Source organism: Oncorhynchus mykiss, chromosome 25, assembly GCF_057628025.1.
Source record: "Oncorhynchus mykiss isolate SJ-2025 chromosome 25, ASM5762802v1, whole genome shotgun sequence".
Classification (NCBI taxonomy): Eukaryota; Metazoa; Chordata; class Actinopteri; order Salmoniformes; family Salmonidae; genus Oncorhynchus; species Oncorhynchus mykiss.
In genome coordinates this window covers 14,150,001-14,165,000 of record NC_143046.1, presented here as the reverse complement: position 1 = coordinate 14,165,000, position 15,000 = coordinate 14,150,001, and the positions used below count along the sequence as shown (strand labels likewise).

The following is a 15,000-nucleotide window of genomic DNA, read 5'->3' as shown; positions in this document are numbered from 1 at the left end:
TAGGTCCAACCCGCCCCCTCTCCCCCTCTCTCTCTCTCTCCCTCGGTCCCTCTCACTCTCTCTTTCTCTCCCTTGGTCCAACCCCCCCCTCTCTCTCTCGCCCTCGGTCCCTCTCGCTCTATCTTTCTCTCCCTTGGTCCAACCCGCCCCCCCTCTCTCCCTCGGTCCCTCTCGCTCTCTCTTTCTCTCCCTTGGTCCAACCCCCCCTCTCTCTCCCTCGGTCCATCTCACTCTCTCTTTCTCTCCCGTGGTCCAACCCCCCCCCCCCCCCTCTCTCTCTCCCTCGGTCAGGGAGCTATACCTCTCTGTAATCCTCCCTTACAGCCATACCTCTCTGTCATCCTCCCTTACTGCCATACCTCTCTGTCATCCTCCCTTACCGCCATACCTCTCTGTCTTCCTCCCTTACAGCTATACCTCTCTGTAATCCTCCCTTACAGCTATACCTCTCTGTAATCCTCCCTTACAGCTATAGCTCTCTGTCATCCTCCCTTACCGCCATACCTCTCTGTCATCCTCCCTTACAGCTTTACCTCTCTATCATCCTCCCTTACTGCCATACTTCTCTGGCATCCTCCCTTACAACTATACCTCTCTATCATCCAACCTTACCGCCATACCTCTCTGGCATCCTCCCTTACAGCTTTACCTCTCTATCATCCTCCCTTACTGCCATACTTCTCTGTCATCCTCCCTTACAGCTTTACCTCTCTGTCATCCTCCCTTACCGCCATACCTCTCTGTCATCCTCCCTTACAGCTATACCTCTCTGTCATCCTCCCTTACCGCCATACCTCTCTGTCATCCTCCCTTACCGCCATAACTCTCTGTCATCCTCCCTTACTGCCATACCTCTCTGTCATCCTCCCTTACAGCTATACCTCTCTGTAATCCTCCCTTACAGCCATACCTCTCTGTCATCCTCCCTTACTGCCATACCTCTCTGTCATCCTCCCTTACCGCCATACCTCTCTGTCATCCTCCCTTACAGCTATACCTCTCTGTAATCCTCCCTTACAGCTATACCTCTCTGTAATCCTCCCTTACAGCTATAGCTCTCTGTCATCCTCCCTTACAGCTTTACCTCTCTGTCATCCTCCCTTACCGCCATACCTCTCTGTCCTCCTCCCTTACAGCTATACCTCTCTGTCATCCTCCCTTACCGCCATACCTCTCTGTCATCCTCCCTTACCGCCATAACTCTCTGTCATCCTCCCTTACTGCCATACCTCTCTGTCATCCTCCCTTACAGCTATACCTCTCTGTCATCCTCCCTTACAGCTATACCTCTCTGTCATCCTCCCTTACAGCTATACCTCTCTGTCATCCTCCCTTACAGCTATACCTCTCTATCATCCTCCCTTACAGCTATACCTCTCTATCATCCTCCCTTACAGCTATACCTCTCTGTCATCCTCCCTTACAGCTATACCTCTCTGTCATCCTCCCTTACTGCCATACCTCTCTGTCATCCTCCCTTATCGCCATACCTCTCTGTCATCCTCCCTTACCGCCATACCTCTCTGTCATCCTCCCTTACAGCTATACCTCTCTGTCATCCTCCCTTACAGCTATACCTCCCTGTCATCCTCCCTCACAGCCATACCTCTCTGTCATCCTCCCTTACAGCCATACCTCTCTATCATCCTCCCTAACAGCTATACCTCTCTATCATCCTCCCTTACAGCTATACCTCCCTGTCATCCTCCCTCACAGCCATACCTCTCTGTCATCCTCCCTTACAGCCATACCTCTGTCACCCCCCCCCCACCCCTTTATGTACAGGGTGATATCACAGCTTATGCTCCACATGGGCCAGCTATGATTTAATTGCAGAGCGTCATTGTTGTTGAGGGGAACGATTACTAGGATTGATATACAGTACTTCAGTTTCATAGACACACATAAAAACACATGTATGAACACACAGGAACAGTAAATGTGTGTAATGTGTAGCTCACCTGTTTTGAGGGTATTGTGTCAGTGTGTGTCTCTGTGTGTGTGTCCTGCTTCTCTTTCTTGTCCTCTGTCATGTCTTTCAGCTCCCCCAGGTCACAGTCTGGACAGAGGTAGAAGACAGTTAAAGGGAAGTTCAGGATTTTACAACTTGAAGTTAGGCGGTTGCTCGCCCTGAAAATGGGCCAGGAGAAACGTAAAATCTTTAACTTCTCCTTTATTGATGCCCTGGTTGTTCAAATAAAGTTAGTATCGCCCCGAGAACCAAACTCACCAAAGGTCTCGAAGAGGGATTCCACAAAGCTGGTGCCGTGTCTGTAGACTGATGTGTTCATGGACAAGTAGTCTGGTCCTGTCACTGAGACAAAACGTGCTGTATAAACACACTTTTAGAAAGATATTATATTGTTTGATTTCACTTTATCTGTGATGTCTCTGTTCCTATCTGTCTATCTCTGTCTATATCAGACCTGGGTTCAATTACTATTTGAAATCATTTCAAATAATTAGATGAAGGTTAAACAAAAAATGTAATAAAATAATAAAATAAATTCAAGCATCTGTGCCCGTACAAACCCCCTTCCATCTGGCACTCGGGCAGACTGAAGCAAAAGCTTAAAAGTATTTGAACAATTTCAAATAGAATTTGACTCCAGGTCTGGTCTATACCTGTAGCTGTCTGTATGTAGTCTCCTACCTGTGGGTTGTAGCTGTCTGTCTGTAGTCTCCTATCTGTGGCTGTAGCTGTCTGTCAGTAGTCTCCTACCTGTGGGCTATAGCTGTCTGTCTGTAGTCTCCTACCTGTGGGCTGTAGCTGTCTGTCTGTAGTCTCCTACCTGTGGCTGTAGCTGTCTGTCTGTAGTCTCCTACCTGTGGGCTGTAGCTGTTTGTCTGTAGTCTCCTACCTGTGGGCTGTAGGTGTCTGTCTGTAGTCTCCTACCTGTGGCTGTAGCTGTTTGTCTGTAGTCTCCTACTTGTGGCTCTAGCTGTCTGTCTGTAGTCTCCTACCTGTGACTGTAGCTGTCTGTCAGTAGTCTCCTACCTGTGGGCTGTAGCTGTTTGTCTGTAGTCTCCTACCTGTGGGCAGTAGCTGTCTGTCTGTAGTCTCCTACCTGTGGGCTGTAGCTGTCTGTCTGTAGTCTCCTACCTGTGGCTGTAGCTGTCTGTCTGTAGTCTCCTACCTGTGGGCTGTAGCTGTTTGTCTGTAGTCTCCTACCTGTGGCTGTAGCTGTCTGTCTGTTGTCTCCTACCTGTGGGCTGGAGGTGTCTGTCTGTAGTCTCCTACCTGTGGCTGTAGCTGTTTGTCTGTAGTCTCCTACCTGTGGCTGTAGCTGTCTGTCTGTAGTCTCCTACCTGTGGCTGTAGCTGTCTGTCAGTAGTCTCCTACCTGTGGGCTGTAGCTGTCTGTCTGTAGTCTTCTGCCTGTGGCTGTAGCTGTCTGTCTGTAGTCTCCTACCTGTGGGCTGTAGCTGTTTGTCTGTAGCCTCCTACCTGTGGCTGTAGCTGTCTGTCTGTATTCTCCTACCTGTGGGCTGTAGGTGTCTGTCTGTGGTCTCCTACCTGTGGCTGTAGCTGTTTGTCTGTAGTCTCCTACCTGTGGCTGTAGCTGTCTGTCTGTAGTCTCCTACCTGTGGCTGTAGCTGTCTGTCAGTAGTCTCCTACCTGTGGCTGTGGCTGTTTGTCTGTAGTGTCCTACCTGTGGCTATAGCTGTGGCTGTTTGTCTGTAGTGTCCTATCTGTGGCTATAGCTGTTTGTCTGTAGTATCCTACCTGTGGCTGTAGCTGTCTGTCTGTAGTCTCCTACCTGTGGCTGTAGCTGTCTGTCTGTAGTGTCCTACCTGTGGCTATAGCTGTTTGTCTGTAGTCTCCTACCTGTGGCTGTAGCTGTCTGTCTGTAGTCTCCTACCTGTGGGCTGTAGCTGTTTGTCTGTAGTCTCCTACCTGTTGCTGTAGCTGTCTGTCTGTTGTCTCCTACCTGTGGGCTGTAGGTGTCTGTCTGTAGTCTCCTACCTGTGGCTGTAGCTGTTTGTCTGTAGTCTCCTACCTGTGGCTGTAGCTGTCTGTCTGTAGTCTCCTACCTGTGGCTGTAGCTGTCTGTCAGTAGTCTCCTACCTGTGGGCTGTAGCTGTCTGTCTGTAGTCTCCTACCTGTGGCTGTAGCTGTCTGTCTGTAGCCTCCTACCTGTGGCTGTAGCTGTCTGTCTGTAGTCTCCTACCTGTGGGCTGTAGGTGTCTGTCTGTAGTCTCCTACCTGTGGCTGTAGCTGTTTGTCTGTAGTCTCCTACCTGTGGCTGTAGCTGTCTGTCTGTAGGCTCCTACCTGTGGCTGTAGCTGTCTGTCAGTAGTCTCCTACCTGTGGCTGTGGCTGTTTGTCTGTAGTGTCCTACCTGTGGCTATAGCTGTTTGTCTGTAGTCTCCTACCTGTGGCTGTAGCTGTCTGTCTGTAGTCTCCTACCTGTGGCTGTAGCTGTCTGTCTGTAGTCTCCTACCTGTGGTTGTAGCCGTCTGTCAGTAGGCTCCTACCTGTGGCTGTGGCTGTTTGTCTGTAGTGTCCTACCTGTGGCTATAGCTGTTTGTCTGTAGTATCCTACCTGTGGCTGTAGCTGTCTGTCTGTAGTCTCCTACCTGTGGCTGTAGCTGTCTGTCTGTAGTGTCCTACCTGTGGCTATAGCTGTTTGTCTGTAGTCTCCTACCTGTGGCTGTAGCTGTCTGTCTGTAGTCTCCTACCTGTGGGCTGTAGTTGTTTCAGCAGGTTCCTAACAGAGGTCTTCTTCTCCTCAGTAGGAAAGCTCAGAGTCTCGTTGTCCAGCAGCTTCAGCAGAACGTTGAGCTCCGTCACCAGGACATCCATCGCTAAGGAAGGGGTTGGAGGTTAGAGGTCAGAAGTTACTGGTCAGGGAGGGAGAGGACAGAGGTCAATCGACCCAGACTAAACAACTTTCTGTTTCTGTCAACAAATATAGACACGTACGCATACCCATGCATCCCTCTCTCACTCTCTCTCTGGTCTATCTCTGTCTCTCCTCATCTCTGTCTTTGTCTCTCCCCCCCATCTCTCTGTCTCTCTCAGGGGTAGGGGAAACCCAGTACTGCACTTACATACATCCAATACGTAGATACATAACATCATGGTGTTTATGAAGTCAGCTTTTTAGGACTATATAATTCAGATGTTGGTGTGCGAGGTGGGACTAGGCCGCTCCCTGTTTTCAGAACAGAGTGAAAATAAACCTTAAGCTCTGCAAGCAGGTTTATGTTCCTAAGAGCAGGTCTGTGAACTGTGTGTGTGGGTGCGTATTTGTGTGTTTGTGTGTGTATGTGTGCATGTGTGTCTGTGTGTGTGTGTCTGTGTGATCGTGAATCATATGGAGCCTGAACCGACAGACACAGTGACCTAGACTAACCATGAGCTCAATTTACAGCCCTACCCCAGCTCTCTCTCTCTCTCTCTCTCTCTCTCTCTCTTTGGTCCATCTCTTTCACCACTTCTCTCTCTCTCTCTCTCATTTCAATTTCAATTCAATTTCAATTTTCAATATAAGGGTTGTATTGGCATGGGAAGCATTGTTTACATTGCCAAAGTGAATTAAACAATAATAAAAAATAACAGTAAACATGACACTCACAGAAGTACATTACACTCACAGAAGTACATTACACTCACAGAAGTACATTACACTCACAGAAGTACATTACACTCACAGAAGTGCATTACACTCACAGAAGTACATTACACTCACAGAAGTGCATTACACTCACAGAAGTGCATTACACTCACAGAAGTACATTACACTCACAGAAGTACATTACACTCACAGAAGTGCATTACACTCACAGAAGTACATTACACTCACAGAAGTACATTACACTCACAGAAGTGCATTACACTCACAGAAGTACATTACACTCACAGAAGTACATTACACTCACAGAAGTACATTACAGTCACAGAAGTACATTACACTCACAGAAGTTCCAAAAGAATAAAGACATTTCATATGATGTGTATATACAGTGTTGTAATGATTTGCAAATAGTTACAGTACAAAAGGGAAAATAAATCAACATAAATATGGGTTGTATTGACAATGGTGTTTGTTCTTCACTGGTTGACCTTTTCTTGTGACAACAGGTCACAAATCTTTCTATGATGGCACATGATGGTGCTATGATGGTACACTGTGGTATTTCACCCAGTAGATATGGGAGTTTATTCAAATTGGGTTTGTTTTCAAATTCTTTGTGGATCTGTGTAATCTGTGGGAAATATGTGTCTCTAATATGGTCATAACATTTGGCAGGAGGTTAGGAAGTGCAACTCAGTTTCCACCTCATTTTATGGGCTGTGTTCACATAGCCTGTCTTCTCTTGAGAGCCATGTCTGCCTACGGCGGCCTTTCTCAATAGCAAGGCTATGCTCACTGAGTCTGTACATAGTCAAAGCTTTCCTTAATTTTGGGTCAGTCACAGTGGTCAGGTATTCTGCCACTGTGTACTCTCTGTTTAGGGACAGATAGCATTCTAGTTTGCTGTTTTTTTGTTAATTCTTTCCAATGTGTCAAGTAATTATCTTTTTGTTTTCTCATGATTTGGTTGGGTCTAATTGTTCTGCTGTCCTGAGGCTCTGTAGGGTGTGTTTGTGTTTGTGAACAGAGCCCCAGGACCAGCTAGCTTAGGGGATTCGCTTTCTTTTAGGTGGTTGTAGAATTTAACGGCTCTTTTCTGGATTTGGATTGATATTTTACGTTGTACACTGATGATATTTTTGCAGAATTCTTCATGCAGAGTCTCAATTTGGTGTTTGTCCCATTTTGTGAATTCTTGGTTGGTGAGTGGACCCCAGAACCATAAAGGGCAATGGGTTCTCTCTCTCTCTCTCTCTCTCTCTCTCTCTCTCTCTCTCTCTCTCTCTCTCTCTCTCTCTCTCTCTCTCTCTCTCTCTCTCTTTCTCTCTCTCTCTCTCTCTCTCTCTCTCTCTCTCTCTCTCTCTCTATGGGGTAGTGGAAACCCAGATGTCCATACAATGGCTGTGAGAAACAGTGGTCTAGGCCAAGACATCTCTCTCCCTCTCCTCACACACAGTGGAGTAAATAGGCGTGCTGTGCCTGAACTGATTTGATATGCCAGCTACTCAGACAATGTGTGAGGATGTCCATGTTTCATTAAGACGGAAGAGAATCGGATTGGAAGAGAAGCAAGCTGTTACGTATAAACACACAAGCATGCCCACATACACACGCATGCCCACACACACACGCATGCCCACACACACACGCATGCCCACACACACACGCATGCCCACACACACGCATGCCCACACACACACGCATGCCCACACACACACGCATGCCCACAGACGCATGCCCACAGACGCATGCCCACAGACGCATGCCCACAGACGCATGCCCACACTCATACTCTCTGACCAGTTGTTCTCTGCAGATACATATGATAATTGCCTGGCAGTAGGTTGTTAAGCCCAGAGGAGGGCCCACATCAGAAAACCAGTCTTCAGTTAGGGAGCAACACTGTTCAGACACACAAAAGAAACAAACACTCACACACACACGGCCGGTCAGTTTTCTCTGGTTTCTCATTGGTGATTATACAATTTTTTATTTATATTTTTTATTTCACCTTTATTTAACCAGGTAGGCAAGTTGAGAACAAGTTCTCATTTACAATTGTGACCTGGCCAAGATAAAGCAAAGCAGTTCGACACATACAACAACACAGAGTTACACATGGAGTAAAACAAACATACAGTCAATAATACAGTATAAACAAGTCTATATACGATGTGAGTAAATGAGGTGAGATAAGGGAGGTAAAGGCAAAAAGGCCATGGTGGTAAAGTAGATACAATATAGCAAGTAAAACACTGGAATGGTAGATTTGCAATGGGAGAATGTGCAAAGTAGAAATAAAAATAATGGGGGTGCAAAAGAGCAAAATAAATAAATAAATAAAATACAGTAGGGACAGAGGTAGTTGTTTGGGCTAAATTATAGGTGGGCTATGTACAGGTGCAGTAATCTGTGAGCTGCTCTGACAGTTGGTGCTTAAAGCTAGTGAGGGAGATAAGTGTTTCCAGTTTCAGAGATTTTTGTAGTTCGTTCCAGTCATTGGCAGCAGAGAACTGGATTGAGAGGCGGCCAAAGAAATAATTGGTTTTGGGGGTGACTAGAGAGATATACCTGCTGGAGCGTGTGCTACAGGTGGGAGATGCAATGGTGACCAGCGAGCTGAGATAAGGGGGGACTTTACCTAGCAGGGTCTTGTAGATGACATGGAGCCAGTGGGTTTGGCGACGAGTATGAAGCGAGGGCCAGCCAACGAGAGCGTACAGGTCGCAATGGTGGGTAGTATATGGGGCTTTGGTGACAAAACGGATTGCACTGTGATAGACTGCATCCAATTTGTTGAGTAGGGTATTGGAGGCTATTTTGTAAATGACATCGCCAAAGTCGAGGATTGGTAGGATGGTCAGTTTTACAAGGGTATGTTTGGCAGCATGAGTGAAGGATGCTTTGTTGCGAAATAGGAAGCCAATTCTAGATTTAACTTTGGATTGGAGATGTTTGATATGGGTCTGGAAGGAGAGTTTACAGTCTAACCAGACACCTAGGTATTTGTAGTTGTCCACATATTCTAGGTCAGAACCGTCTAGAGAAGTGATGCTAGTCGGGCGGGAGGGTGCGGGCAGAAATCAGTTGAAGAGCATGCAGTTAGTTTTACTGGCATTTAAAAGCAGTTGCAGGCCTTGGAAGGAATGTTGTATGGCATTGACGCTCGTTTGGAGGTTAGTTAACACAGTGTTCAAAGAAAGGCCAGATGCATACAGAATGGTGTCGTCTGCGTAGAGGTGGATCAGAGAATCACCAGACCCACATTAAGCATCTCCAAACCCAAATTAAATTTAGAATCGGCTTCCTATTTCGCAACAAAGCCTCCTTCACTCATGCTGCCAAACATACCCTCGTAAAACTGACTATCCTACCGATCCTTGACTTCGGCGATGTCATTTACAAAATAGCCTCCAACACTCTACTCAGCAAACTGGATGTAGTCTATCACAGTGCCATCCGTTTTGTCACCAAAGCCGCATATATTACCCACCACTGCGACCTGTATGCTCTTGTTGGCTGGCCCTCACTACATATTTGTTGCCAAACCCACTGGCTACAGGTCATCTATAACTCTTTGCTAGGTAAAGCACTGCCTTATCTCAGCTCACTGGTTACCATAGCAACATCCACCCGTAGCACACGCTCCAGAAGGTATATCTCACTGGTCACCATAGCAACACCCACCCGTAGCACGCACAGTTATATTTCACTGGTCATCCACAAAGCCAACACTTCCTTTGGCCGCCTTTTCTTCCAGTTATCTGCTGCTAATGACTGGAATGAATTGCAAAAATCAATCTGTAGTCTTATATCTCCCTCTCTAACTTTAAGCATCAGCTGTCAGAGCAGCTTACCGATCAATGTACCTGTACACAGTCAGTCTGTAAATAGCACACCCAACTACCTCATCCCCATATTGTTACTTATCCTCTTGCTCTTTTGCACCCCCAGTATCTCTACTTGCACATCATCATCTGCACATCTATCACTCCAGTGTTATTGCTAAATTGTAATTATTTTGTCTCTATGGCCTATTTATTGCCTTCCCTCGCTACTCTTCTACATTTGCACACACTGTACATAGATTTTTATATTGTGTTATTGACTGTATGTTTGTTTATGTGTAACTCTGTGTTGTTGTTTTTGTCACACTGCTTTGCTTTATCTTGGCCAGGTCGCAGTTGTAAATGAGAACTTGTTCTCAACTGGCCTACCTGGTTAAATAAAGGTGTTCTCAACTAGCCTACCTGGTTAAATAAAGGTGTTCTCAACTAGCCTACCTGGTTAAATAAAGGTGTTCTCAACTAGCCTACCTGGTTAAATAAAGGTGTTCTCAACTAGCCTACCTGGTTAAATAAAGGTGTTCTCAACTGGCCTACCTGGTTAAATAAAGGTGAAATAAAATAAAAAAATACATATAAAATACACACCAGCATTTAGTCACACACATAGCAGACATGTTAACATGCTTTCTGAGATGCAGATAAAGTCAGACGACCCAGTGTTAAACCCACTGGGTCAAACATGAACAGATTTAGTTCCTGAACGAGGGCACCTCAGCAGTGAAACAGATTAAGTTCCTGAACCAGGGCATCTCAGCAGTGAAACCAATTGAGTTCCTGAACCAGGGCACCTCAGCAGTGAAACCAATTGAGTTCCTGAACCAGGGCATCTCAGCAGTGAAACAGATTGAGTTCCTGAACCAGGGCACCTCAGCAGTGAAACACATTGAGTTCCTGAACCAGGGGGACTCAGCAGGGAAACAGATTGAGTTCCTGAACCAGGGCATCTCAGCAGTGAAACAGATTGAGTTCCTAAACCAGGGCGGCAGGGTAGCCTAGTGGTTAGAGCGTTGGACTAGTAACCGGAAGGTTGCGAGTTCAAAAAAAAAAAAGCGAGTTCAAAAAAACCCCCGAGCTGACAAGGTACAAATCTGTCGTTCTGCCCCTGAACAGGCAGTTAACCCACTGTTCCCAGGCCGTCACTGAAAATAAGAATTTGTTCTTAACTGACTTGCCTGGTTAAATAAAGGTAAAAATAAAAAAATAAAAAAAAAAAAAAAATCTCAGCAGTGAAACAGATTACGTTCCTGAACCAGGGCATCTCAGCAGTGAAACAGATTACGTTCCTGAACCAGGGCATCTCAGCAGTGAAACAGATTACGTTCCTGAACCAGGGCATCTCAGCAGTGAAACAGATTGAGTTCCTGAACCAGGGGGCCTCAGCAGTGAAACAGATTTAGTTCCTGAACCAGGGCATCTCAGCAGTGAAGCAGATTGAGTTCCTGAACCAGGGGGCCTCAGCAGTGAAACAGATTTAGTTCCTGAACTAGGGCATCTCAGCAGTGAAACAGATTGAGTTTCTGAACCAGGGGGCCTCAGCAGTGAAACAGATTTAGTTCCTGGACCAGGGCATCTCAGCAGTGAAGCAGATTGAGTTCCTGAACCAGGGGGCCTCAGCAGTGAAACAGATTTAGTTCCTGAACCAGTGGTCCTCAACAGTGAAACACAAAGACACTATTTGTTAATTATACACCTCCTACAAGATACACACACTTCCTCACTCACTCCTCACAGCTGCAGGGCACTCCCACCAGTGTGTGTGTGTGTTTATGAATAGTCACCGAAAAAGGATTTGTTGAAATGCAGTCTTCCACCAAACAAAGAGAATCCTGCCCCAGTCCATGACCTATAGCTGGCCCAGGCAGGAAACATGGACCAAGTGGGGAGATAATGTGATCCAACGAGCTAACTGTGAAAAATAGGGAGGGAAATAAAGAGAGTGATAACATTTAAAAATATATATATTTTCAAGGAAAGAGAAAGAGAGAGCAAGAGCTAAAGGGAGGTAGGGATTAAAGAGATGGGGAAAGAGATGGAGAGAGAGAGAGCCTGCCAAGTCAACCAACTGCTTGTCTTTGCTGGGACTCACCCTTGATAGAGGAAGGGAAGTGAACTAATTAAAGGAGGGAGAGGGGGAGAGAGGGAGAGGGAGAGAGAGAGAGAGAGAGAGAGAGAGGGAAAGAGAGAGAGAGAGAGAGAGAGAGAGGGAGAGGGAGAGGGAGAGAGAGAAAGAGAGAAAGCGAGAGAGAGAGAGAGAGAGAGAGAGAGAGAGAAAGCAAGAGAGAGGGAGAGAGAGAGAGAGAGAGAGAGAGAGAGAGAGAGAGAGAGAAAGCGAGAGAGAGGGAGAGAGAGAGAGAGGGAGAGAGAGAGAGAGAGAGAGAGAGAGAGAGAGAGAGAGAGAGAGAGAGAGAGAGACAGCAGCATGCTGGACAATATTTTCCAAAGGCCTTGACATCAATCTTGTCAAATACCAACACTGTTTGCCAGTATAAGGAAGACCAACAAAGGAAAACCCCTTAATAACAGCACTAGCCTGAGAAAAAAGTCAGAATACACTGCAATACCAAGCATGAAGAACACCTCCCTATCTGAATACTCAATGACCTATGTTATTACTACCCCATTATCAATCACATAAGCACATCACACAGTTGGAGCTTGGTGTGGACTGTCCATCTGTCTGTTTGTCTGGATAAGTGTAACCAGTGTGAAATGGCTCGTTGATCTTCCTGTCCAGGTTGGTGCCCCTCCACAGGTTCGTGCCGTGGGGGAGATCTTTGCGGGCTATACTCGGCCTTGTCTCAGGATAGTAAGTTGGTGGTTGAAGATATCCCTCTAGTGATGTGGGGGATGTGCTTTGGCAAAATGGCTGGCGTTATATCCTGCCTGTTTGGCCCTGTCCGGGGGTATCGTCGGATGGGGCCACAGGGTCTCCTGACCCCTCCTGTCTCAGCCTCCAGTATTTATGCTGCAATAGTTTATGTGTTGGGGGGCTAGGGTCAGTTTGTTATATCTGGAGTATTTCTCCTGTCTTAACCGGTGTCCTGTGTGAATTTAAGTATGCTCTCTCTAGTTCTCTCTATTTCTCTCTATTTCTCTCTATTTCTCTCTCTCTCTCTCTCTCTCTCTCTCTCTTGCTCTCTCTCTTACTCTCTAAGGATCTGAGCCCTAGGACCATGCCACTGGACTAACTGGCCTGATGACTCCTTTCTGTCCCAAGTCCACCTGGTCGTGATGCTGCTCCAGTTTCAACTGTTCTGCCTGCGGCTATGGAACCCTGTCCTGTTCACCGGACTTTCTACCTTGTCCCAGACCTGTTGTTTTAAACTCTCTGTAATTCTCTGAATGATCGGCTATGAAAAGCCAACTGACATTTACTCCTGAGGTGCTGACCTGTTGCAACCTCTACAACCACTGTGATTATTATTATCTGACCCTGCCTGGTCATCAATGAACATTTGAACATCTTGGCCATGTTCTGTTATAATCTCCACCCGGCACAGCCAGAAGAGGACTGGCCACCCCTCATAGCCTGGATTCTCTCTAAGTTTCTTTCTAGGTTCCGGCCTTTCTAGGGAGTTTTTCCTAGCCACCGTGCTTCTACACCTGCATTTCTTACTGTTTGGGGTTTTAGTCTGGGTTTCTGTACAGCACTTTGTGGCATCAACTGATGTAAGAAGGGCTTTAAAAATACATATGATTGATTGATAGTTAGCGGGGTGCGAGCTAATAGCGTTTCAATTGGTGACGTCACTCACTCGGTGACCTTGAAGTTGTTGTTTCCCTTGCTCTGCAAGAGCCGTGGCTTTTGTGGAGTGATGGGTAATGATGCCTCGTGGGAGGCAGTTGTTGATGTGCGCAGAGGGTCCCTGGTTCGAGCCCAGGTAGGGGTGAGGAGAGGGACGGAAGCAACACTGTTACATAAGGATAGAACCAGCATCAACTCGATCTGTTTCCCGCCAATCCAAAGGATCACAATCCCTTAAATTTAGCTGCACCTGTGTGTGTGTGTGTGTACAGTATGTGTGTGTGTACCCACGCCAAGACAAACAGGGAGGGGAGAGAGGTGTCCATGCATTCCACCCCAGGGGAAACACACACAGGCTCTGAGCTGATAATGCCACATCAAAACAAGGAGGGTGGGGGGGACTAGAGCTTTAGTGTTGAGATCAAAACCAGCTGCATCAACAAAAGATATGCCACTCATAACAGAGATTGATCAGCAGTAGAGTTGTAGTAGACTGGTAGTTCTTAGTCTATTTTATGACTCGTGTACTTCTGTTGTTTCAACAGGAAAACATTGTTGGAAGAGCCATATTGTATCCGGAACACAGCCATAAAGAGAGAGACCTTCATAAGCATTTCAAAGCAGAGACAGAGGCTCAGAGACGGAGGCTCAGAGACAAAGGCTGCATCCCAATTGGCAAACCTATTCCCTATATACCGCACTACACCACTTTGACATGGACTAAAGTAGTGCACTATATAAGGAATAGGGTGCAATTTGATACGTGACTAGGGGGAGGAATGTGTGGCTGAGTTAGCCGAGCTAGCCCACACTAAAAATCTTCACTATCTCACACTGCTTTGACAAACACTGTTAAACTCAGAAGATACAATCCACACCTTGTTACAAGTGCAAGGCAGTGTGTGTGTGTGTGTGTGTGTGTGTGTGTGTGTGTGTGTGTGTGTGTGTGTGTGTGTGTGTGTGTGTGTGTGTGTGTATGTGTGTGTGTGTGTGTGTGTGTGTACGTGCCAGCGTACGTGTGTGTCAGTGCCAGAGAGCGAGTAAGAGTAGGTAAAATACCACAGTGTGCCACAACAGCAAGGTTTGTGGGACAACCAGTGAAGAAAAAACACCATTGTTAATACAACCCATATTTATGTTAATTATTTTCCATTTTGTACTTTAACTATTTGCACATCGTTACAACACTGTATATATACATAATATAACATTTGAAACGTCTTATGAACAGTTTCACAACTTTTGTGAGTGTAATGTTTACTGTTCATTTTTTATTGTTTATTATCTATTCCACTTGCTTTGGCAAAGTAAACATACACTACCATTCAAAAGTTTGGGGTCACTTAGAAATGTCCTTGTTTCTTTTTTTTGTCCATTAAAATAACATCAAATTATCAGAAATATAATATAGACATTGTTAATGTTGTAAATGACTATTGTAGCCCTAGAATGACTATTGAAACCCTTTGATTTGAATTGAATTGAGAGAGAGAGAGTGACAGAGAGAGAGAGAGACAGAGAGAGAGAGAGAGAGAGAGAGAGAGAGAGAGAGTGACAGAGAGAGAGAGAGAGAGAGAGAGAGAGAGAGAGAGAGAGAGAGAGAGAGAGTGACAGAGAGAGAGTGACAGAGAGAGAGAGAGAGAGAGAGAGAGAGAGAGAGAGAGAGAGAGTGACAGAGAGAGAGAGAGAGAGAGAGAGAGAGAGTGACAGAGAGAGAGTGACAGAGAGAGAGAGAGAGAGAGAGAGAGAGAGTGACAGAGAGAGTGACAGAGAGAGTGACAGAGAGAGAGAGAGAGAGAGAGAGAGAGTGACAGAGAGAGAGTGAC

At 46.1% G+C, this 15,000-nt stretch overlaps 1 protein-coding gene across 10 annotated transcripts in view; it reads right to left on the bottom strand.

Annotated features, from left to right (window-relative positions):
• The window catches only part of LOC110504375 (actin filament-associated protein 1-like 1), a 63,912-nt gene that overhangs the window by 22,481 nt on the left and 26,431 nt on the right, over positions 1–15,000 (bottom strand). For 4 of the 10 annotated variants that reach the window (XM_036970110.2, XM_090220163.1, XM_090220159.1 and 1 more), the window contains exons 2-4: positions 4,683–4,808; positions 2,231–2,314; positions 1,962–2,059 (exon numbers count right to left, since the gene is read on the bottom strand). In XM_036970110.2, coding sequence (XP_036826005.2) covers positions 1,962–2,059; positions 2,231–2,314; positions 4,683–4,808 — 308 coding nt within the window. Of the gene's footprint in view, positions 1–1,961; positions 2,060–2,230; positions 2,315–4,682; positions 4,809–7,381; positions 7,484–11,207; positions 11,336–15,000 lie in introns of all 10 variants that reach the window. The other 6 variants (XM_090220161.1, XM_090220164.1, XM_090220165.1 and 3 more) reach the window with 3 other exon arrangements.